Genomic DNA, 24046 nt, shown 5'->3' on the forward strand with positions numbered 1-24046 from the left:
GGGAGTTTTGTGTAACGTATTAAAGCAGATTAGATAAAAACATCAGTTAAATGCCACATTTTACGTCGCTTTCATTTCAGTTAATTTTTATAGACTGAAAAGCATCTGCTAAAACAATCAATGTACATGTCTTGCGCTGCTCAGCTTTTGGGAGGCAAAAAAAATCCAAATTTGTTTCAGCAAAATATTCATTTTAGACTGATTTTCTTTCAATTTTTCAGGCATATCTTCTGAATTCACATCTACTACAGGTGGAGTAAAATTTTTGTGTAACCATTTTCAGTGTACATTTGGGTGACTTAATCATACCTACTACATATATAATTATATGTACCCACCAAATAATGTTTTTCAGAAATTCCAGGAACATCCACAAGTAAAACCTCAGCAAGACCAGGTATTTTCACTTACTTTTTGTGCATGTTGACAGTGGGCAGATGAATTACATATTTTCTGTGCTCTCTATCAGGAATATATTATGCAGCTCTCTCTATGTTACTCCTTCAGATGTTACCAAAGCACCACGCCAAACACCCTTGTCCATCCCTCTTGTGGTGTTCCTGGTGCTGGGGGCTCTGCTCTTCCTACTGCTGGTGCTTCTGGCTGGACAGTTGTACCAGAACAGGGTTCTGAAGAGAGGTACAGAAGGACACTGCTGATTACATGATCTTTCATACACAAGCAGCATAGTTCACTTGGACAGATCTGGCCTTTTAAGGGCTTCTGATAAAATGAAATGATTTTACTGTCTGTGTTTCCACCCCTACAGCCCTGTATCAGGGGGGTCTCACCCCTCTGCATGAGGCCATTTATGAAGAGATAGAGTACAACTTGACCAGGGGAGAGACGCACAGAAACCCCAGAAAAGGTGACAACATCTTATTGTCCTCTTCATATTTGGAAAGAAGGTAGCTAACAGAAATCAAAAAGCATTCACATTATTTGGCAAAATGTTGTACTTTAACAATGACTCATTCATTATTCATTATTCAGGCAGGAAATTACCATGGAATATTACTAAATGTAGTTTTGGCCCATACAGATACTCTTTTAAAGGGCAAAACATACAGTGGCTGTAAGGGCTTAGGAATGTGATGTGACGTGTCACAATTAATAAGCTTTTATTGAGAGTGAACAGAATACGAAAAAAGTTGAAAAGTGCCTAGAAGGTAAACACTGCAAACCCTCTTGTGATAAGCTATAGGAGGCTGGGAAGAAAAAATACCTTTATTTTCAGTGATTTTAATTTAGTTTTAACTGTAACATAATACAAAGTTAATAAAACATAACAAAATCATAATGCAACCAACCTCACAACCTAATTTTTATTTCTGAAAGACCCTGAAGGCCACTGGAATATCGGGAGGATGGCGAGACATAGAACATTTTCATTTTTTATTCCTTTATCTGAGGTATTTAAAGAATCTCACCTGTGAACAAATGGTGGGACATCCATATTATATAACTCCAATTGATTCTGATTTAATGGTAAAAGTGACTTTAACCAGTTTTTACCTGCAAAGCTTTAGATAAAAGACACAGCAAAGGACAACGATGTTGGAGCAGTTTTGCTGTTTAGAACTGAGACAATCGAGAAAACTATGAGTAGTGCCACATAAACAACATTGTACAAAGTGGTTCTACAGTCAACTTCCTCTTTTATTCGGAGTCCTGACTGTAGAGCACATGTAAGGAGTGCAGTTGGAGCACTCAAGGAAGGGGAACCTCAGGCGTTCTTCACCAGGATTTATAACAGAGACCTTGGAGTTACAAACAAATTGAGTTACAAGCAGACTAACAGACTGAATAGTGCTTGTAAGTTGAGGATCCAGTGTACTTGGGAATCTTTCACAGTTTAGAAATTCAGCTTTTGTCAGTTCACCATTATAAACTTGAACATCTAATGTATATAAAGGGATACTGGTGAAAAGATACCCATACTATAAGGTCATGGTAATGCATTTACCATCTCCTGGTAAAGTTTTACGCAGCTATTACTGTGATGAACGTCGCTGCATATGGTGAAGGAAAGAAACTAACTGTGCTTAAGAGCCACACATCTGCAGCTATGTCTCTTTCTGCTAATGCAATGCACAAATTGTATTTTCTATAAGATGTGCATCGCTTTGGAGAAAAGCGTCTGCTAAATGAATGAATGTAAATGTATATTTACAAAAAAACTGCAGAAATTTGCAGAAAACCACAATTTTCCAACGGTTACATGTGCATATTTCAAATGTCTCTCAATGAGATGATACCTTCTGTAGATAAAAAATTAGTCTGGCAGGTATGAAAAACTGTTAGGCTTCCATCTGTAACCATGTGATGGGAGCTGAGAAACCACACGAGGAGCTCGCAGCTGCAGTGCTGTAAAGAGAGACAGCAGCCAATAGGGAGGAAGAGGATGTTGGTGATAAGAGTGTCAGTTAGCGTTCCAGGGTGTGGGCGGTAGCTGCTCGAACCTCACACATCCTGTCTTCTCTCAGTGTGTGAGGCATCAGCAGAGAGAACTTCATGTATCTTCTCTCTGAGGACAGGACTGAGTGTGTGTCTCCTTCACAGGAAGTGTCCTGTCTGAGGATGTGCCCTCTGGGTACGAAGATGTGGAGGACAGTGAGGGAGACCCCCTCTCAGGTAGGGGCTTGTTTGTGTGTGTGTGTGTGTGTGTGCGTGCGTGTGTGTGTGTGCGTGCGTGTGTGTGTGTGCGTGCGTGCGTGCGTGCGTGCGTGTGTGTGGTGTGTGTGGTGTGTGTTCTCTAGTTAAACTGGAACTATTACTGACAGTCCGACTGATACCATCTGAGCATAATTCCTTTTAATTATGTTCTGTGTTCACATGTTGCTTTCATGTATTGTCTTTTTGTGTTTTATTTCAGAATATTGTAATAATAATTAAAAAAAAACATACATTTCTCATTCTTTATTACTCTCAGGGACAGATGAGAAGAAAGAATACTATGACGATGCTGTTCCTCTGGAGAGGAGTGCTGGTGGGTTTCCGTTGGGGGCTGCAGGTCATACCAGGGTATCACTAATATCAGTGAATAATCTGCAAACATAATCTGTCATTATCATAAAAGATTCTGCTCTATATTAACAAAGTAAGAATTCAGTCTAGAGTGAATTTTTTGAGAACAGCAGTTAAGAAAAAATGAATGGAAGTGACACTAAAACTGAAATTAGAAATAAGCAGTTTTTCTCTTTCGAGGTTCAAATATAATTAATTTATGTATTAAAAAGGATTAAATGTATGAATATTTTTATCATTTTGTCGCAGTGGAGATTTGTTCATAACACATTGAATTGATCCTTCATGTCCTCTTCAGAATGTCACTTGATCACTTGACCGACCAGACTATCGGGCGTCGAATCGACTCCGCTGGTCACAGCACGCTTTCCATTCCTCTCTGGATCGCGCCTTCCTCATCCACGTAGCTCCAAACGTTTTTCTTATGTCGTCAATCCATCGTTTTGGAGGCCTTCCGCGTGGCCTTTTCCACTCACGCGGATACCACTCGACAATTGCGCGAGTCCACCGATTGTCGGTGAACCGAGCAACGTGTCCGGCCCATCTCAACTTTTGCTTCTCGTACTCGTTGATGACGTCCCTCACGCCGGATTTCTCTCTGATCGTCTCACTCCGGATATGTTCTCTTAGTGATATTCCCAGCATAGATCTCTCCATCGCCCTTTGAGCAGTTACCAACCTTTGCTCTTCTCTCTTCGTGGTGGCCCAAGTTTCACTGCCGTATAACATTGCAGGTAAAACTGTGCCATTGAAGAGGTTCGCGCGGGTGGTCTTATCCAACTTTCCTTTGAGCACATCCTTGATGGAGTTGAACGCTTTCCATCCGGCCCTTATTCTCCGCGAGATTTCCTTCTCCATGTCTCGAAGCATATTTACTTCTTGTCCAAGGTAGACGTATTCCTCCACCTCCTCTATTTCATCGCCTTGAACCACTATTCGGCCCCTTGTTGCGTAATCTGACCGCATGAACTTGGTCTTCATGCGGTTCATTTTGAGGCCTACTCTCGAGCTTCTGATGTCTAGCTCAGTTAGCATGGTCTGAAGTAGATCTGTGGTTTCGGCGACGAGGACGATATCGTCAGCGAAACGGAGGTGGGTCAGTAGCTCGCCGTTGATGTTTACACCGCCCTTCCAGTCGATGTCTCTGAAGATCTGCTCGAGACATGTGGTGAAGAGCTTCAGAGAGATGGTGTCTCCTTGTTTGACGCCCTTCTCGACTGGTATTCTAATCGGCGACGACAGCAGAGCGATGTCGGTGGTACATCCGGAATTCGCCTCCCGTAGGAGTTCGATGTATTGCGCCTCGACTCCTTGCATCTCCAACGACTTTAGCACTGCGTTGATCTCGACGCTGTCGAAGGCCTTCTCATAGTCCACGAACGCGACGCATAGTGGCAGCCTGTACTCTTTCGCTCGCTCCAGCAATTGGGTCAGAGTGAAGATGTGATCCATCGTGCTGTAGGTTCTTCGGAAGCCTGCTTGTTCCCTTGGTTGTTGTCCATCCAAGTGTTCTGATAATCGTGTTAGGATTATCTTCGTGAACAGCTTGTAGATGTGGGACAAGAGGCATATGGGACGATAGTTCTTCAGATCTTCTCTATCTCCCTTCTTATACAGCAGGATGGTTCTCGACTCTTTCCACTGCGATGGTATCTTGCATGTGTTCAGATAGTGACTGAACCGTTCGGCGAGGATTTTCCAGAGCTGTTCTCCGCCCAACTTCAGCATTTCAGATGTTATGCCATCTTTCCCCGGTGCTTTTTCCTTCTTCATCAAGTTGACGGCCCTTTCAACCTCACTTACGAGAATGGGGGGCACATTCTCCTTCCTTTGAAGTGACGGTGGTGGTTCAATCTTCACAGCAGATTTAAAAAGCTTAGTGTAAAAGTCTTTACAGATCTTTACCACCTCGCCTCTTTCATCGGCTGTAGCACCATCCGAGTTCTTCAGCTTCGTCACTTCCGATTTATAAAGTGCCATCCCCCTTTCACATTTCTTGAGGCTCTTCCTTTCCTCGGCAGCCTTCAGGAGCTTTTCCATCCGGTATTTTTCGAAGTCTCTCTTCAGCTGCAGTCGTATCACCCTGCTGAGAATGGAATATTCAAAGTGATCTTCCGCAGTCCTCTTCATGTTCTTTCTCTTCTCAAGAAGTTTTTTGGTTTCTTCCGAGATTCTTCCCTTCTGCTCCCTTGGGCCCGCCTCCTTTGCCTCCCTCAAGCATTCCTTCAGTTTCTCGATCAGTGAGTCATAATCATCGTCAATTCCGTCAATTCGGCACCAGGATTTCCTCTCCATCGCTTCCTGCAGTCGCTTTCCATCGTAGACCTTCACACGTTCTTCCCTCGACGTCAGCTGCAGTGTCTTCTTCTCCTTTGTCCTGTCGATGACAATCTTGGCCCTGAGCAGGCGGTGATCGCTGCCGGTGTTGAATGGCGTTACGACAGAGACGTCTTGCAGAATGCGCCGCTTGTCGACCAGGATGTAGTCGATCTCATTGCGATGTGCAGCGTTAGGGGCTATCCAGGTCCATCTTTTCTCGCTGTTCTTCTTGAACAGGCTGTTCCCGATGTAGATTTTTCTCGCCTCTACTATAGTGACCAAACGTTCCCCTCTTTCATTTCTTTCTCCAGTTCCAAACTTTCCAACATACCTTTCACCTTGCCTCCCTTTTCCGACCTTTGCATTGAAGTCTCCCATCACGACGGTGTAAGTGGACTTCCGAGCTAGGACCATGTCTAGCTGGCGACAGAACTCTTCCACTTCATCGTCGTCGCTGGCACTGGTGGGAGCGTAGGTCTGGAAGATCTTAAGGGTGGCCTTTCCCGAGAGGTTCACGTTGAGCACTCCGATAAGCGATGACACAAAATGGCATGAGGCGATCTTCGTAGTCCATTCTTTGCTTATGATGAACCCGACACCCCCAACTGATCTGCTACCATCCGCTTTTCCTAGTCTTACAGCGCATCCATCTTCCCACCTCGCACTCATCTCCTTCTTCTGCCGAGTCTCGCACAGACCCAACATGTCGCATCTGATCTTCATCTTCTCCTCCATCAGGTGGTTCAATCCGTTCCCCCTTGCCAAAGACCTGCAGTTGTAGGTGCAAATGGCAAGGTTAGTCCTGTTCCGCGGCAGCTTCTTGGAACCTGAGATTCTTAGCGGCCTCTCGTCGCTCGGATGGCGTACCGCCGCCGTGGCACGGTCCGATTGACGTGCAGGGTACTGAGGCCCATTTCTTCGTGCTGTTTTAGCCAGAAAATGACGCCACCCCGCTGGCTAGGCGGGCAGGCCATTGCACCTCTTCAGTTTAGCTAGCTTCCAGCCTCTACAGGATGGACCATACGCCCGCTTCTGCTAAGGCGATCCACCTGCATGACCGATAGTCCGGTACCAATGCGGCATGGTTGAACCTGCCAGGATATACAGAGTATATCCAACCGCCATAGCTACCAGACAGCCATTGCCACTGTTGCGCCACTTTGAGGCACTGAAGCCGGGTTTGCAACAGTCTTCAGAATGTATGATTTATTAATTACATCAACAAGCTTTCCAAATGAAAAACCAGTTCAGTTAATGTTAATTAATATTTATATTATTTGATAATCATATCATGATAGTTATACTAGTTTTGACAGAACTGAACTTCTTTTAATATAAAAGTATCTCACCACTTTCGAAATGTGTTACATTTAATATCCTTAAAGAACCAAGTGGCTTCTCTGTTCCACGTTCAGGACTGATGGGGACAGAAGACACAGCGGAGGACTATGATGATGCTGTGGGTGTAGAACAGAGTCGACATTTTTTACCAGGTGAGTTTCTCTGTACACACAAGTGATGTGAATTTCTCTCATTACTATCTTCCTATTAAAAAAAGTGTGCTTTTAAGAGAAATTTTTTTTTTTTAACTTTTTCACAAGTACATTTGAAAAGAAAGCAAATAATTTTACTTTTCTACATTTCTATCACACTCTTTTAAGTTTTTCATTTACTGTTTTAACTTCTTAAAACCATTTGTCTTTTATAGCACAAACCCAGTACTGTAGTATTTTCTCCTAACTGTCAGCTCTCCTCTGTGGATTTCAGTTTAGTTTATTCTTCACCAGCCAGTTTATTCCCTACTTTGGTCCCACCTTCACTGACAACCCAGTTCACTCAAGTTCAGAAGTGGTGGTAGAAGCAACTAAAAAAAATCTTATTTAAAAAGTTAAAAATGGGGTGACATGTTGGTGCAGAGGGTATCACTGCCACCTCACATCGCTGGGTGTTCAGGCGTAGATTCTCATCTGACTCAGTCTGTGTGGAGTTTCAATGTTCTCCTCATGTCTGAGTAGGTTTCCTCTGGGTTCTCCAGGTTCCTCCCACAGTCCAAAGACATGCTGTTCAGGTGGATTATTGACTGCTAAAAAGTGACCCATAGTGTGTGTGAGTGACTGAGAGAAAGTGTGTTTCACTGCTGTGTGGATGAGTGACTCATTGGAAGTAGTGTATCTAGCAGTGTAAGTGACCTTGGTGAATAAGGTGTGGGCAAAACACTACGTACTACATGGTGTTACGTTGGAAGTCTCTTTCGGAGAAAAGCGTCTGTTGAATGAATAAATGTAAATGTTTTTCTTTTCTTATGGGAGAATTTTATGAGCTTCTTTAAAATTCTTCCTGAATTATTTGGGTCGCTTTTATTTTAAAAATTAACTTAAGCATCTGGACTGTGGGAACAGAAATGGCTCTTGATATGTTACCAGCATTATTTTTGGTACTTAAAATGTTTTACTTTTGTGGTACTTTTTACTTTAAATTTTTCAACAAGTACTTTTTAATTCAGTAATTATTTTTGAAAAATTTCAAATCACAGTCTATTCACTTGAGCACTACCTCTGATGTGTACAAGGATGTGTGTCACTGTGCCACCTACTGTGTCCCTGTAGGAGAGAAAGCGTTAACCACTCTGCCCCCTGGTGAGGGACCCCCTGATCCTGACCACACTGACTATGATGATGTGGGAGATGGAGGATCGTCTGCAGTTCTGGAATCTCTCTGTGACTGACAGCCCAGTCTGAGTCTGAAGGTCCTTCTGCCCAAAGCTTCAAACCAACAGGCTCATTAAGATCTGATGCTTCTAAAGTAGCTGGTAACAGTAACTTAAGATGCTTAATTTTTATTTTTCATCAACAATTAAATTTTCATAAACTATTGTAATAATACACATCCAAATTTAAATTTCTTTTTACGCTCTTGTGCTTTTTTAGTTAGTTTGAAAGTATACAGGTGGTCCCTGATTTACACACACACACACACACACACACACACACACACACATTTTCAGAACCGCTTGTCCCGTACGGGGTCACGGGGAACCGGAGCCTACCCGGCAACACAGGGGCGTAAGGCCAGAGGGGGAGGGAACACACCCAGGACGGGACGCCAGTCCGTCGCAAGGCACCCCAAGCGGGACTCGAACCCCAGACCCACCGGACAGCAGGACTGTGGTCCAACCCACTGCGCCACCGCACCCCCTTCCCCCTGATTTACAATGGTACAATTTTGATTTTTTTTTTTTTCTTGCCAGGCAAACGATATGCAGTACAATATTCTCTTGTGATGCTGGGTAGCAACAGCGATCAGCATCTCCCAGTGTGCCACGTGGTCACTGGTGTAGAGTAACGGTTGTTTACAGACACAGATGGGGGGTTTCTCAAAAACAGTTGGATTTTCTGCCCCATATCTATGTTGTGTTTTGTGTTTCCATAACGTCTCAGAAACACCCATCTGTGTCTCCTCCTACTGGTGGGAAGACGGAGAGGAAGACAATTACTATTGAGGAGTAAATCAAGATAGTTGCCCAGCATGAAGGTGGCAAGCCCGTAATGGCCATCGCACATATACTAGGCTGTGATGTTCGGGAGGTTAGGTGTATTAAATGCTTTTTCTACTTATGATGGTTTCGCAGAACGTAACCCCATCGTAAATCGGGGGACTACCTGTATATTGAAACTAAAGCCACAGTGGACCAATTCTGAGTCTGTTCATTCTTTTAGTGCCTCATACACATTTGAAGGTATTGTCTAAGAATGTAATGATTGTGATTTAAAATGAGACATGCTAAAAGATTTTGATGGCAAAAATTTTGTAGCATACAGGTAATGAATATAGTCAAGTTTGTACCATATACACACACATCATCTGAAAGCGCTTATCCTATATGGGGTCACGGGAGCCGGAGCTTCACCTGGCAACACAGGACAAAGGCCACAGTCCGTCACAAGGCACCCCAAGCGGGACTTGAACCCCAGACCCACCAGAGAGCAGGACGCGTCCAACCCATTGCCCTACTGCACCACCACACTCCCTTTGTACCCTATATCTTTGATGAAATTTATCCAGTGCTCATTAAATATGAAACTGTGATTTATGTGCAGATTTAATAAGATGTAAAAGACTTAAATTTACTGAGTGTTGAGACATTTAAACAATTAACAGCATAGACCGCAAATGTGAATTCTTAACGTTCATGTAGAAATGTCTAATACACTGCTATTGTGTGTTATTAACACTGAAATTATTATTTTTTGAAATTGCAAATGTTGCCCATCTTATGTATGTATTTTATTCACATTTTGCGCACTATTTTCCAAAATTTATGAGCAACGACCTGCGTGTTTGCTTTGTGCAGTTAGATGGTAAAAAAATGTACACAGAAGGTGCAGGAACACAATGGAGGTTAAAGTGGCTTTTACTCTGTGGGCTCCTGCAGTTTTACCATGTTTATTACTCCTGTCTGGTGTTCTCGATATCAGTGCCAAAATACGGCTGCAAAATGCTGCATTGGATGGTAGTTTTCACTGGATAGTGGTTTGTGGAGAGAATGTATCCTTGTTTTCACTCCTTTTGCATTTATTTTAGTGCAGGCCAAAGTTAATAAAAATGTTAACACAAGAAGTCTGAGGAGGTGTTTTTATTTTCTGCAGCTTTAACCAAGATGCATGTTTATGTTCAGAATTGGTCATGGGAGTTTGTGGAGATGTTGTTATACTTTTTTCAGTAATTTTAAATGAGTTTTAATTTTAAAGTAGTTTTGAAATCAATAAAAATAAACAAAAGTGTTACTCCATAGTCTAGAGGCATCACATCAGGGGTTGTTTTCTTTCTTATGCCTTGATTTTGGGATCGATTACAGAAACTGTGCACCTGATTTGGACAAGTGGTTTCTCATAATAGATGTGTAGAAATGTTGCAGAGCATTTTTATTCATTAAAGCTTAATCTAAAGTTTGTACTGAACCTAAAAAGTGGAAGGATGTATGTATTATTCAGCTTTTTTTGACTAACATGGTAAAAGGGACTCTCGAGTTACGTACAAATCGAAATATTAACAGACATCTGGATCCAAGAGTGTTTGTGTGTTTTGGTCCAAGTGGACATTTACATTTTCATTTAACAAAGGAATGGGGTACAAGCAGATCATAAAAAGATCACATTCTGTTTTCCTCCTATATGTTGCTCAAGTGCCAATACAAAAGGAAAGTGTGTAAATAAAAATTTAAATTGGGTCCAGAAACAATTCTTTTGATGATTCTGCTTGAGGGGGCGTGGTGGCGCAGTGGGTTGGACCGGGTCCTGCTCTCCTGTGGGTCTGGGGTTCGAGTCCCGCTTGGGGTGCCTTGCGACGGACTGGCGTCCCGTCCTGGGTGTGTCCCCTCCTCCTCTGGCCTTACGCCCTGTGTTACCGGGTTGGCTCTGGTTCCCCGTGACCCCGTATGGGACAAGCGGTTCTGAAAATGTGTGTGTGTGTGTGTGTGTGTGTGATTCTGCTTGAATGCCAGAGGGGATTGAGCAGTCTGTGTCACGACCCACAGGGACAATACCTCTAGGGGCCATAGGAGGCGCCACTCAGTGCCGCTGAGCCAGACCTGTGCTCCTGTTCACAGTCTGGTTATTAGTGAAGTATAAAAGGAAGAAACAGCTGAGGCTTGAACTGCAGATTCTTAACCAGTGGCTCATTAATGATTTCCTAGTCAACCTTAGTTACCTGTTTCCCGAGTCTTGTTCCGTAGGTGTTTCTGTTCCAGTCCCGAGTGCCTGTCCCGTGTGCACCTGTACAGGTCCAGAGGTCAAGTCCAGAATGTCGTCGTACCTCCTTGTTCTAGTTCTACTCACACACTTGTGTGTCACTTGTCACCTTTGTGACAATACGCTGTGTGTCTCCTTGTCCCGTGTTCATTGTTTCAGCTCTACTTTACAGTTTGCACTGTGCACTTATAAACACACTCTGCACATGTGGTCATTGTACTTTTGGACCATTTTCGGACATTACAGTATTTCTCATTTGGACACGACAGTTCGGAGTTGCAGGAGGCCTTTGTTCCATGACGACCAGGGCAAGACTGAGAAGTGGCAGGTTTTTGATTTTGGAACCTTAGGACATGGGATTAGAAGGTAGCAAGAGATGGAGGATTTGCATGTTCTTGCTGAGATGTAGGTAGATGGGGTCAGATCCTGTAGATTCTGGGTCTTTGACCATCTTGTAGCTCTAACCTGAACTTGGAAGTACAAGAAGACAGTGGAGAGAAACAAGAAGAACAGGGAACACACTTTTACAGGTGAAAAACAACTTGTGCTGCATCATTTAGTGTATAAACTTGAATCTTTGATTCCCACTGTGAAGGGTTCGACACCAATGTGGCTGCTGGATAAGGGGCTACAGCCGACTGTGAAGCCCCAGATTCAGGAAGAAAAATGTGAGTTTCATTCTAGCTGTGGAGAATTGCATAAATATCTAAAAGGATGTTTTGTATAATCTCTGGTTTGAGAAATACAGCAAGAAGTAAATCATTCTTGTATTACTGTTCGGTATTAATTAAAATATCTTTGTAGTTTTCAACATATTTCCATACCTGATGAAGAGATTAAATGTCCATCATGTATAAACATTTACCCTATAACATGCATTTACCCTTGAATTAAAGAACTTTAGGCCAGAATTTATTCAATATGCTGCTAATTTTCAGAATATTACACCTACACACATACTCTCTGAACCACTTCTCCCATATAGGGTCGCGGGGAACCGGAGCCTAACCCGGCAACACAGGGCATAAAGCTGGAGGGGGAGGGGACACATAAAGAATGGGACACCAGTCCATCACAAGGCACCCCAAGCAGGACTTGAACCCTAGACCCACCAGAAAGCAGGACCCGGTCCAAGCCACTCCACCACTGCACCACCACACCCCCTCACAAATATTAGAACTTTTGAAAATCTATTATATTTAAAAGGCTCTCTCATAATCATTAACTGAAAAAAATATTTTCTGCTTGTAAGTCTGATCATCTAGGAGAGGAATTAAATTCTGAAGTTCATGCAAAGTGTAAATGTTCATGCACTGTAAACTGGAGATCATATGTTACACAATGGACAAACCTTCACACACCTACTCCATTAATGTAACTCTTTATTTAGAAAAAAAAAAATTAGGAATGTGATTAGGAGTCCATCCATCCATCCATCTTCCTCCGCTATCCGGGGCCGGGTCGCGGGGGCAGCAGTCCGAACAGAGTCCTCCAGACTTCCCTCTCCCCGCACACCTCCTCCAGTTCCTCTGGGAAAACCCCAAGGCGTTCCCAGGCCAGTCAGGAGACATAGTCTCTCCAACGTGTCCTGGGTCTGCCCCGAGGCCTCCTCCCAGTGGGACAAGTCCAGAACACCTCCCCAGGGGAGGCGTCCAGGAGGCATCCGGAACAGATGCCTGAGCCACCTCAACTGGCTCCTCTCGATGCGGAGGAGCAGCGGCTCTACTCCGATCTCCTCACTCTTTCCCTAAGGGTGCGCCCAGCCACTCTGCGGAGGAAACTCATTTCTGCCGCTTGTATCCGCGATCTCATTCTTTCGGTCATGATCCAGAGTTCATGATCATAGGTGAGGGTAGGAATGTAGATCGACCGGTAAATTGAGAGCTTCGCCTTACGACTCAGCTCCCTCTTCACCACAACAGAACGGTACAATGACCGCATTACTGCGGACGCCACACCGATCCGTCTGTCAACCTGCCGCTCCATTTTTCCCTCACTTGTGAATAAGACCCCGAGATACTTAAACTCCTCCACTTGAGGGAGCAACTCCCCTCTAACCCGGAGGGGGCAATCCACCTTTATCCGACTGAGAACCATGGCCTCGGATTTGGAGGTGCTGATTCTCATCCCCGCCGCTTCGCACTCGGCTGCAAACCTCCCCAGTGCATGCTGCAAGTCCTGACTTGATGAAGCCAACAGGACCACATCGTCCGCAAAAAGCAGAGACGAGATCTCGCGGCCACCAAAACAGACACCCTCCGTTCCCTGGCTGCGCCTAGAAATTCTGTCCATGAAGATAATGAACAGAATCAGTGACAAAGGGCAACCCTGGCGGAGTCCAACATGCACCGGGAGCAGGTCTGACTTACTGCCGGCAATGCGAACCAAGCTCCTGCTCCGGTCATACAGGGAACGAACAGCCTGTAGCAGCGAGCCCCGAACCCCATAATCCCGGAGTACCTCCCACAGGTTGCCACGAGGGACACGGTCGAGTGCCTTCTCCAGGTCCACAAAACACATATGGACTGGTTGGGCAAACTCCCACAAACCCTCCAGCACCCTAGTGAGGGTATAGAGTTGGTCCAGTGTTCCCCAGCCAGGGCGAAAACCGCATTGCTCCTCCTGAATCCGAGGTTCGACTATCGGTCGGATTCTCCTTTCCAGTACCCTAGCATAGACTTTCCCAGGGAGGCTAAGGAGTGTGATCCCCCTGTAGTTGGAACACAATCTCCGGTCCCCCTTCATGAAAAGAGGGACCACCACCCCCGTCTGCCAGTCCAGAGGCACCGTTCCCAAACTCCACGCGATGCTGCAGAGGCGTGTCAACCAAGACAGCCCCACAACATCCAGAGACTTGAGAAACTCGGGGCGGATCTCATCCACCCCCGGAGCCTTGCCACCGAGGAGTTTTTTGACTACCTCAGCGACTTCAGCCAGGGTAATGGATGAGTCCCCTTCCAAGTCCCCAGCCTCAGCTTCCTCTACGGAAGGCGTGTCGGAGGGATTGAGGAGATTCTCAAAGTACTCCTTCCACCGCCCGAGGACATCCTCAGTTGAGGTCAGCAGCGCACCACTTCCACTGTAAACAGTGTTTGTGGAACACCGCTTCCCCCCTCTGAGTCGCCGGACGGTTTGCCAGAATCTCTTTGAGGCCGATCGAAAGTCTTCCTCCATGGCCTCACCGAACTCCTCCCAAGCCCGAGTTTTTGCCGCGGCGACTGCCAGAGCCGCGCTCCGTTTGGCCCGTTGGTACCCGTCAGCTGCTTCAGGAGTCCCATGAGCCAGCCAGGCCCGATAGAACTACTTCTTAAGCTTGACGGCATCCCTTACCTCCGGTGTCCACCACCGTGTTTGGGGATTGCCGCCGCCACAGGCGCCGGAGACCTTATGGCCACAGCTCCGAACCGCCGCCCCGACAATGGAGGCGTGGAACATAGTCCATTCGGACTCGATGTCCCCCACCTCCCTCGGGACCTAGTTGAAGCTCTGTCGGAGGTGGGAGTTGAAGACCTCTCTGACAGGGGCCTCCGCCAAACGTTCCCAACAAACCCTCACTATGTGTTTGGGCCTGCCAGGTCTGTCCAGCTTTTTCCCCCGCCATCGAATCCAACTCACCACCAGGTGGTGATCAGTTGACAGCTCAGCCCCTCTCTTCACCCGAGTGTCCAAGACATATGGCCGAAGGTCAGAAGAAACGACTACAAAGTTGATCATCGACCTCCGACCTAGGGTGTCCTGGTGCCAAGTGCACCGATGGACATCCTTATGCATGAACATGGTGTTCGTTATGGATAAACCGTGACTAGCACAGAAATCCAATAACAACTCACCGCTCGGGTTCAGATCAGGGAGGCCGTTCCTCCCAATCACGCCCCTCCAGGTGTCACTGTTGCTACCCACGTGGGCATTAAAGTCCCCCAGTAGAACGACAGAGTCCCCAGTGGGAGCGCTTTCCAGCACGCCCTCCAGGGACTCCAAGAAGGCCGGGTACTCTACACTGCCGCTAGGCGCATAAGCACAAACGACAGTGAGAGACCGTTCCCTGACCCGAAGGTGCAGGGAGATGACCCTCTCATTCACCGGGGTAGACTCCAACACATGGCGGCTAAACTGGGGGGCTATTAATAAGCCCACACCCGCCCGCCGCCTCTCACCCTGGGCAACGCCAGAATAGTGGAGAGTCCACCCTTGGTCGAGAAGAGTGGTTCCAGAACCCAAGCTGTGAGTGGAAGTGAGCCCGACTATATCTAGACGGTATCTCTCAACTTCCCGCACCAGCTCAGGCTCCTTCCCCGCCAGTGAGGTGACATTCCAAGTCCCAAAAACCAGAGTTGGCGCCCGAGGTTTGGGTCGGCCGGGCACTCGTCCCCGACCACCGCCCAAATCACAATGCACCGGCCCCTTACGGTTTCTCCAGCAGGTGGTGAGCCCATCGAAGAGCGGCTCCACGTCATGGCTTCGGGCTGAGCCCGGCCAGGCCCCGTGGGTATAGACCTGGCCACCAGGCGCTCGCATGCGAGCCCCCCCCAAGGCCTGGCTCCAGGGTGGGGCCCCGGTGACCCCATACCGGGTGGGGTAAACAAAAGCCTTGCTTTTATTTTCTTCATAAGGGGTTTTTGAACCGCACTTTCTCTCGTCTGTTACCCAGGACTTGTTTGCCATGGGAGACCCTACCAGGGGCATATAGCCCCAGGCAACATAGCTCCTGGACTCATTCAGGCACTCAAACCCCTCCACCACGGTAAGGTGGCGGTTCACGGAGGGGTGATTAGGAGTCAAATATGTGTATTTCTTTTTTAACATGTCCATTGAATATAAACAAATTTTTTTTTTTTTTCCGTTTCACTGAGTTGTATATCACTCTGGACCAAAGTTTATTGAAAAGTGTCTTTGAAATGTATAAATAAAGGCCTGAGTGTAAACATGTTCAGGTGCTTATGTGCTGCTAATTTTCAAAAAAAACAATGTAGTTTTTCTTAGTTATGGTTTCATGCCACATATCTCACTATGAGATCATAGTTGCAAATGAAAAATAATAATGCTACAACTATAAATAACTTTCTTTCCACCAAACGTGCAACGGGAGCTCAGAAACCACACGAGGGGCACACACCTGCGGCGCTGCAAAGGCGTCAGGATGAGGACAGATAAACACGCTAATGTGACACGGAGCAAGAGGATGTTCATGATAAGGTGCCACACAAAAGGCTGAACGGAGCTCCGTCACAGAGCTGGTCTGTGCTGTAATGTGCGCTGAGTTCTTCACCGATTTGCAGCTCGTCTGGAGTCACAGCAAAGGGTATTAAGCAGCGAAAGGCAGCACAAGTGATACATGAGCGACATGGAGCTTAATATTGTAGGTCACTTCGGAAAAAACCATCGGCAAAATTATTAAATATAAATTTTACATATAAAACTCATTCCTCCTACTCAATCAAACAAAACCACATTTTTGATTAAATTAACGGTGGGCTACTGTGTGCAAAAAAAAAGAGTTGAAATAATGAAATACATTCCTTTATTTTAAAATTAGTTAAGGCAAAAAATTAACTTCATGTACATGAATGGTAATTAGTAATTACTATGTGTTATTTTGTGTTAAAAAGACAAAAAAAATAATTTTTGTGGTATGAAACGGTGAACAAGTGTAGACCAGTATATGTTCTTCCACTCACTACAGTAAAAATTTCCTGCTGTATAAATGGATGAATAATTCCAAATCAGTTATTATGCAGAATAAACTTTTTTAAAATTTTAAAATGAAGTATAAGAGAAATGCTGTTGAAGGGCCTCTCCAGGTAGTCAGTTACTGTACAGCTCAGTTCTGCCACCTATTGCAGGTAAATATAAACACCAGACACACATTTAAACACAGCTGTTGAAAAGAAAGACACAATTCGCTGCAAACCACAGTTACTGTGACATGTTGCTGTTTCCAGCCTGCAGTCTGTATTGGTTTGTATCCACTTTCACAATCTGCTATTTAGTCATTCTGTAAGGTTTTTGCCATGTAATTACTGTTTAATTAAGGTTTGTACCATAATAATCAAATTTTGGTGTGTTCTGTTAAGCCCCTTTACTGATGGGCTCACATTTTAACTGGGATGAATGTATGTTTCTGATGAACGAGTAACTCCATTAATAAAGGTCAGTTAAGGACACCTATAGTGTAATGGACCACAGCTGTCCTCTTTTTCCTTTTTCAATATTTGGACTTTACATTGCAACATAATTGGTTAATAAGGGGTTTACACTAAAGTTGAACATTGAATGTCAGTGTACCTCTCCTTTAGTAGCAGACTTAAAATTCATATGGTAAACACATGTTTTTTTTTTTTATCTGCGTGGTTTACAGTGGAAGGAGGAGTCAAGTCAGACCTCAGCGCTACAGTATCTGTATATATGGAGGAAACACACAGAGATTCCTCTGATTGGCGTTTCCACACTTTTCATGTGTTCCTGTACTCCTCTCATAAGGCAATGCTGAGTGTGATTGGTGGCTGGGGGCGTGTTCTCCATGGGGGTCCAGGATGGTACAAAGGCACTCGCTCGCCCTGAGAGCTCACAGCTCAAGGTTGGGTTCTGAACTTTGCTCTGAGGACAGTTGGTTTATTCTCATGAAGATGGAGAGCTGCTTGTTCATTCTCTTAGTCTCATTTCTGCTCATGTCCTCCACAGCCAGTAAGTACCACGTTTTACCTCTGCTCCAGGGCTCCTCTCACATGTCTGGATTTTAGGGGTCAGGGGACGATGGTCTGAAAGATGAGGTAGTTTGTAGAGGCTGTTTATACAGTAAATATGAAATACAACCTGCTGCAACACTAATGTATTCAAGTTGCTGTATCTGAGTAAAATATTGGGACAACGACACTGAAGCTCCAAAGTTCTTGCAGGTAGTTTACTTACATTTCTGATTTTATGTTTGGTTTTATATGAATGGCTGCATCAGCAGTTATTTGTTTTAATTTCATTTTGAGAACTTTCCCCCTCTTGATAATTCTTGTTTTATATTTATTTAGTGCACTTCTTTATATTTTATGAGTGTAATAGTGTAAAGAGGCAGTGTGGTAATTAAGGACATGAACTTGTTACTTAGAAGGCTGTTGGTTCTAGACCACATACCCCTCTGTGCTGTAGAACTCCTTCAAACTGCTGTAGGTCACCTACAAGATACATGGGTCAAATACCCATTGACGAAGGCAAATTAAAATAAATTACTAAACTTTTATTAAAAATAAATTACTTAATTATTAGGGGCGTAGGGGGGCGCAGTGGCGCAGTGGGTTGGACTGGGTCCTGCTCTCTGGTGGGTCTGGGGTTTGAGTCCCGCTTGGGGTGCCTTGCGGCAGACGGGCGTCCCTTTCTGGGTGTGTCGTCTCCCCCTCCAGCCTTACGCCCTGTGTTACCGGGTAGGCTCCGGTTCCCTGCGACCCTGTCTGGGAGAAGCGGCTCAGCAAGTGTGTGTCTGTGTGTATTGGGGCATGGTGGCGCAGTGGGTTTGACTGGGTTCTGCTCTCCAGTGCGCCCGGGGTTCCAGTCCTGCTTGGGGTGCCTTTTGATGGACTGGCATCCCATCCTAGGTGTGTCCCCTCTAGCCATGCGCCCTGTGTTGCTGGGTTAGGCTCCGGCTCACCGTGACCCCGCTTGGGACAAGCAGTTTCAGTCAATGTTTGTGTTTCTGTAGTTAATTATTACTAACTGCTTGTTCACATTTGTGGTGAATGGAGACTTTATGTCCAGAGTCTTTTATGGATGCATAAAATAAAATGTTGCAATTAATATTTTTTGTAGTATTACTTTTAATAGAAACACATGCACTACATAGAATTTTGTGCAAAATGCCGAACAGCCAAAATTTCTGAGTTAATAAAAGCACATAGATAAAGAAAAAAATAAAACTGGGAAAATATACAAGTTTTTAACACCTCAAAAATTGAGTCCATTCCATTATTTTTTGTAGCAGTGTATTGATGAGATTAAAAAAAAATGTATCTTATTGCAAGTATGTAGTTATGTGTGTTTGCATCTGTTTAAACTGACAAAGATCATCCTCAGTGTTTTAAATTAAAGACAAAATTTACCTTAGACTCTAGTTTTACGTGTTTTCCAGTAGGTATCTAGTAACATTAAAAAATCTGAACTTCTTTAAGATTGTTTAAAAACAAATGGCTTTCTGGGCTAATACTTTGTATACATACATTGCTTACATATTGAATACAGTATATTTATTGCTTGTAGTAGTTGAATACATTAATTTTTGTTGGATTATTACATTATTACAGATTTTCATTGCAAAAATTAAATAATACAGTTAATTTATACATTTCAATGTAATATGAGGAAGCTAAAGCATGATTAGGTATAGTCAGTAATAAAATAAAACTGAAATTTGCTGAAATCAGCATTTAAAATATAAAACACACATCTAATTTTATACAATATAAATCATATATGTACATGTCTGCAACATAACTAAAAATTTAAACCAGATGTTCCACATTTTTTTTTATATTTAGAGTGCAATTCACTTACTGAATTGCTTGAAGAAAATCAAAATAAAAGTGTTTATAAAATATACATCTAAATGTCTGCAGCATAACTTAAAATTCTGAGTCCTAAAATTTCACCTTCTGAACACTGGAATTTTGAGGTGAGAAAAATCTCTGTAAAAATGACAGTAAAAGGCCAACAGGTATAAAAATGACACTGATCTCTCTTGTGTTTCTTTCACACGCTGTTACACTTGTTACATTTAACTGTGTTTCGAATCTCCTTGCAACTCTGATCATATCAGAGCTTTTTGGAAACTCAGTTGAAGCTCAAGATGAAACATGTAAAAGACTCCACTGGAGTCTCTGTCTCTCTGTCTCTTCTTCCAGACAGTGATGTGAGGCTGGTGAATGGAAACAGTCCTTGTGAGGGAAGAGTGGAGGTTCTTCATCAAGGACAGTGGGGAACTGTGTGTGGTTTGGGCTGGGATATAACTGATGCCTCAGTGGTGTGTAGACAGATCATGTTCTGTGGAGATGCTGTAGCAGCACCGCAATACGGTCACTTTGGAGAAGGAACAGGAAAGATCTGGTTGTCCTACGTGAACTGTGGAGGTTCGGAATCAACACTGAATGGTTGTAGACATGACGGATGGGGTACTGTTTATAACTGCGGACATTCTGAAGACGCTGGAGTCATCTGCTCAGGTAGGAGACTTTTCCTCTGTCTTGTTGAAGTTTATCATTTATTCTTGTTGTTCATTTCTCCTGTCCGTTATTATTTTTACTTGTCGTAATTTGCCCAAGGGGTGCGGTGGCGCAGTGGGTTGGACCACAGTCCTCCTCTCCTGTGGGTCTGGGGTTTAAGTCCTGCTTGGGGTGCCTTGCGACTGACTGGCGTCCCGTCCTGGGTGTGTCCCCTCCCCCTCCGGCCTTATGCCCTGTGTTACCGGGTAGGCTCTGGTTCCCCGTGACCCCGTATGGGACAAGCGGTTCTGAAAATGTGTGTGTGTGTGTGTGTGTGTAATTTGCCCATTTCTTGACTTTTCTGAATTATCGCGATAACATAAAGTTAGTTTTACGTTCAGTCTGAGTCACAACGGATTTTCTGTGTTTCTGTCCTGCTGTCATTTTGTCTCTTTCCTTTCATTCCTCACTTTTCTGTCCAGAAAACACTGTCTCAGTGTGTAAAAATGTTTTTGCTTTTTGTTCTCAATAATTTATCGATTATCGGTCAATAACTCGCTCAGTAGTTCGTGGCTCCACCTTCGTTGATTCGTGTGGCGTTTTCCTAGTTTAGAAGTTAGTTCATGTCACGTAAATCAGTATAACTTCTGTGTGTTGTTATATAATATATGTTTCTCTTGTATCATGTGTGTCGTTTTATGGGTGTTTGTGCTTACAGTGTTTTATCGAATGTAAGTTTTGTTCTTTCCACATTCCAGTTTCACTCTTTTCTCTTGAATAATGCATGGGACGATTCGAGGGACGAGTTTAGCAGCCTCTCATGTACATGAATATATTAATTTTTAATATCAGCCCCCAGCAGTGTTTGAATACAGTGTGTTTTTTAGGTTCAAGTTCAGGTTCCTCTACTGACTGAGCTCTTCATGTTCAGCTACTCGCTCAGTGTGATGAGAACAGGGATCTTTCAACGTCTCCACTTTTCTTTAACACACAGAAAGATCCGTGTTTCCCGTTAGATTCCAGTGTTTCCATACATTCATAATTGTCTCTTTATGTACAGGAAGGGATTCATATTTGGAACGGAGCCAGTGATGGTTTTGCTTTCCATATCTGCTGTTTCTCTTCTCAGGTTTAGCTGTACGCCTGGCAGGGGGACCTCGTCCGTGTTCTGGGAGACTAGAATTCCATCATAAAGAATCATGGTACACAGTGTGTGACCCCGACTTCGACCTCCAGGACGCAAAGGTTGTGTGTCGACAGCTGGGCTGTGGGACACCTGTACAGGTGCAGCGAGCAGCAGTTTTTGGTAAAGGGGACGAGCAGGTGTGGAAGAACAAGGTTGAGTGCGGAGGTGATGAACATAATTTTGGTCAGTGTGTGAGATCATCCACAAAGGACACAAAGTGCACTCATGACACTGATGTGGGACTGGAGTGTTTTTGTAAGTGTCTTTTTCAAGTGTCTTGATTTTGAAGCGAAAGCAACAACTTCACATCTTTTCACTTTCCAGTTTAAACGGAAAATGGAGGTAATGGTGTAAATAGAAAAATTCATGAATATTGATTAACAATTATTTTGAAAAATTTATCTTCTAAGAGTAATCAGTAATATGATGCCCTGGAATATTTTTGTCCACACACACACATTGATATTTAAATGTCAGCTTCTAGAAAGTGTGTTGTCTTTTGATATTTCTTTTATTTTACGTTCTCTAATCCTCTGCTCTTTACCCAGGGTACACAAACGGCAGGCTGGTGGACGGTCCAGACTCCTGCTCTGGGAGAGTGGAGTTACAGTACCTCACTGAGTGGGGCACAATGTGTGATGCATCCTGGGATCTGAGAGCAGCCAATGTCCTCTGTCAGCAGCTGGGCTGTGGGAGCGCTGTGGCAGTGCCAGGACAGGCCTGGTTTGGAAAGGGCAGTGGCCCCATCTGGGCTGATGTGTTTGAATGCCAGGGGGAGGAGACACACCTGTCCCAGTGTGCCGTTTCTTCATGGAACCGAGCTCCATGCTCTCATGGACATGATGCAGGAGTCATCTGTAATGGTGAGGAGTGCTGTGCTCATCACTGTACTGTAGGAGAGGGGTCACAGTCAAATGTCTGTTTAGAAACATTCTTCTGTAGAATAGCTCTGTTGAGTATAAAACTCATTGAAATAATATACTAAGCACGAAATGAACTGCTGGCACTGTACGAGATGCTGATGTTTCTACAGGATCATCTCTCTCAACCCTCAATGGGACGGTCCGACTGTCTGGAGAAGGTGGCTGTGGGGGTCAGTTGGAGGTTCACTACCAGCATACCTGGAGCAGGGTTCTCCTGGACTCCTGGAGCTTCAGGGAGGCTGCTGTGGTCTGCAGACAGCTGGGCTGTGGTTCTGCAGTGAGGATCTACAGCTCCTCCCTGTCTGGGACAGGGGACACTGATGTGTGTCTCACAGGGTATCAGTGCTCTGGGACTGAGTCTCACCTGTTCAACTGCAGTGCTCCAGATACAGTCAACTGCAGTTCCAGCTCATATGTGTCCATAGTGTGTTCCAGTGAGTACACATGACTTCCACAGCCTTTTCATAATGAATATTGTTTGGATATGGATGTATTATTCTGGTTATTTTATGTTAACTCTATTTTACAAAACATCCTGGGTATGTCCCCTCCCCCTTCAGCCTTGTCCCCTGTGTTGCCGGGTTAGGCTCCGGCTCGCCATGACCCCGCTGTTGTAGACAATGTGTGTTTCTGTGTGTTTTACAAAGAACATGGTATCTTCTTCCCTGTGTACCTTCTTCCAGAACACAGGTCCCTGAGGCTGGTGGGTGGTGAGGGTCGCTGTGCAGGGAGGCTGGAGGTGTTCCACCAGGACTCCTGGGGGACAGTGTGTGATGACTCCTGGGACCTGAATGATGCTCAGGTGGTGTGCAGGCAGCTCCAGTGTGGGACGGCTCTCCGCTCTACCTCTTTTGGTCCAGGAAATGGATCTATATGGCTGGATGAGGTGGGCTGTGTGGGGAACGAATCATCTCTGTGGGACTGTCCCTCTTCACAGTGGGGGAACCATGACTGCGTTCACAAGGAGGATGTTGGAGTTGAGTGTTCAGGTCAGTTCTTTTCACAACATAAGACCTGATAAACAGTGAAGATATTCTGTAAAGGAGTTTTCATAACACCTTGCACTAAGATATAATGAAGAAAAATTTAATGTAGTAATGGTTAATAGTGCTTCTATAGTTTTTACTAAAATAGTAATATTAAAACTTGAATTAAATATGTCAGCAATTTGTTTGTCCAGATGGATAATTCAGTTCTTTCAGTTTTTTGGTGGTGTGATGCAATATGTGTGATGTTGGTGTGATGATGTTGACATTGATGAAGACTGTGAGCCGAAAAGCAGGATGATGGACAAAAATGCAGGATATTTTTTGCGATCAGGAGGGACAAGGCAAATATTATAGTCAGGGACAGGCAAAGGGTCAGGTCGTTTAGGGAACGTTATTTGGGGTTGAGAATCCGGAGACGTAATCAAAAGGGGCAAAGTAGCGGGTCTTTACCGTGGGAGTTGTGGAGCCAGTCAGGGGAGCAGGTAGGGGTCAGACAAAGAACAGGAACAAGTTCGGAGGACTGCTGAGAGGGGACCATTATCTCGATTAAGATTCCGCAACTGGAAGGCGGTAGTTTGGTGTCTTATACTTCCCCGTCCTGATTGGCACCAGGTGTCCTCGTTTGGGGTGTTGTAGTTGTGACAGATGTCTTATGCTCTTGCTAATATCAAGTTCTTGT

At 44.6% G+C, this 24046-nt stretch overlaps 1 protein-coding gene across 1 annotated transcript in view; it reads left to right on the forward strand.

Annotated features, from left to right (window-relative positions):
• The first annotated feature begins 17681 nt into the window (after window positions 1–17681).
• The window catches only part of LOC108920115 (deleted in malignant brain tumors 1 protein-like), a 50230-nt gene continuing 43865 nt past the window's right edge, over window positions 17682–24046 (forward strand). The window contains exons 1-6 of the mRNA XM_029251691.1: window positions 17682–17774; window positions 19973–20290; window positions 21399–21710; window positions 22004–22318; window positions 22489–22812; window positions 23062–23367. Of these exons, the coding sequence (XP_029107524.1) occupies window positions 17711–17774; window positions 19973–20290; window positions 21399–21710; window positions 22004–22318; window positions 22489–22812; window positions 23062–23367 (1639 nt within the window). The 5' untranslated portion in view covers window positions 17682–17710. The remainder of the gene's footprint in view (window positions 17775–19972; window positions 20291–21398; window positions 21711–22003; window positions 22319–22488; window positions 22813–23061; window positions 23368–24046) is intronic.

This window comes from Scleropages formosus, chromosome 5 (genome assembly GCF_900964775.1).
Source record: "Scleropages formosus chromosome 5, fSclFor1.1, whole genome shotgun sequence".
NCBI lineage: Eukaryota > Metazoa > Chordata > Actinopteri > Osteoglossiformes > Osteoglossidae > Scleropages > Scleropages formosus.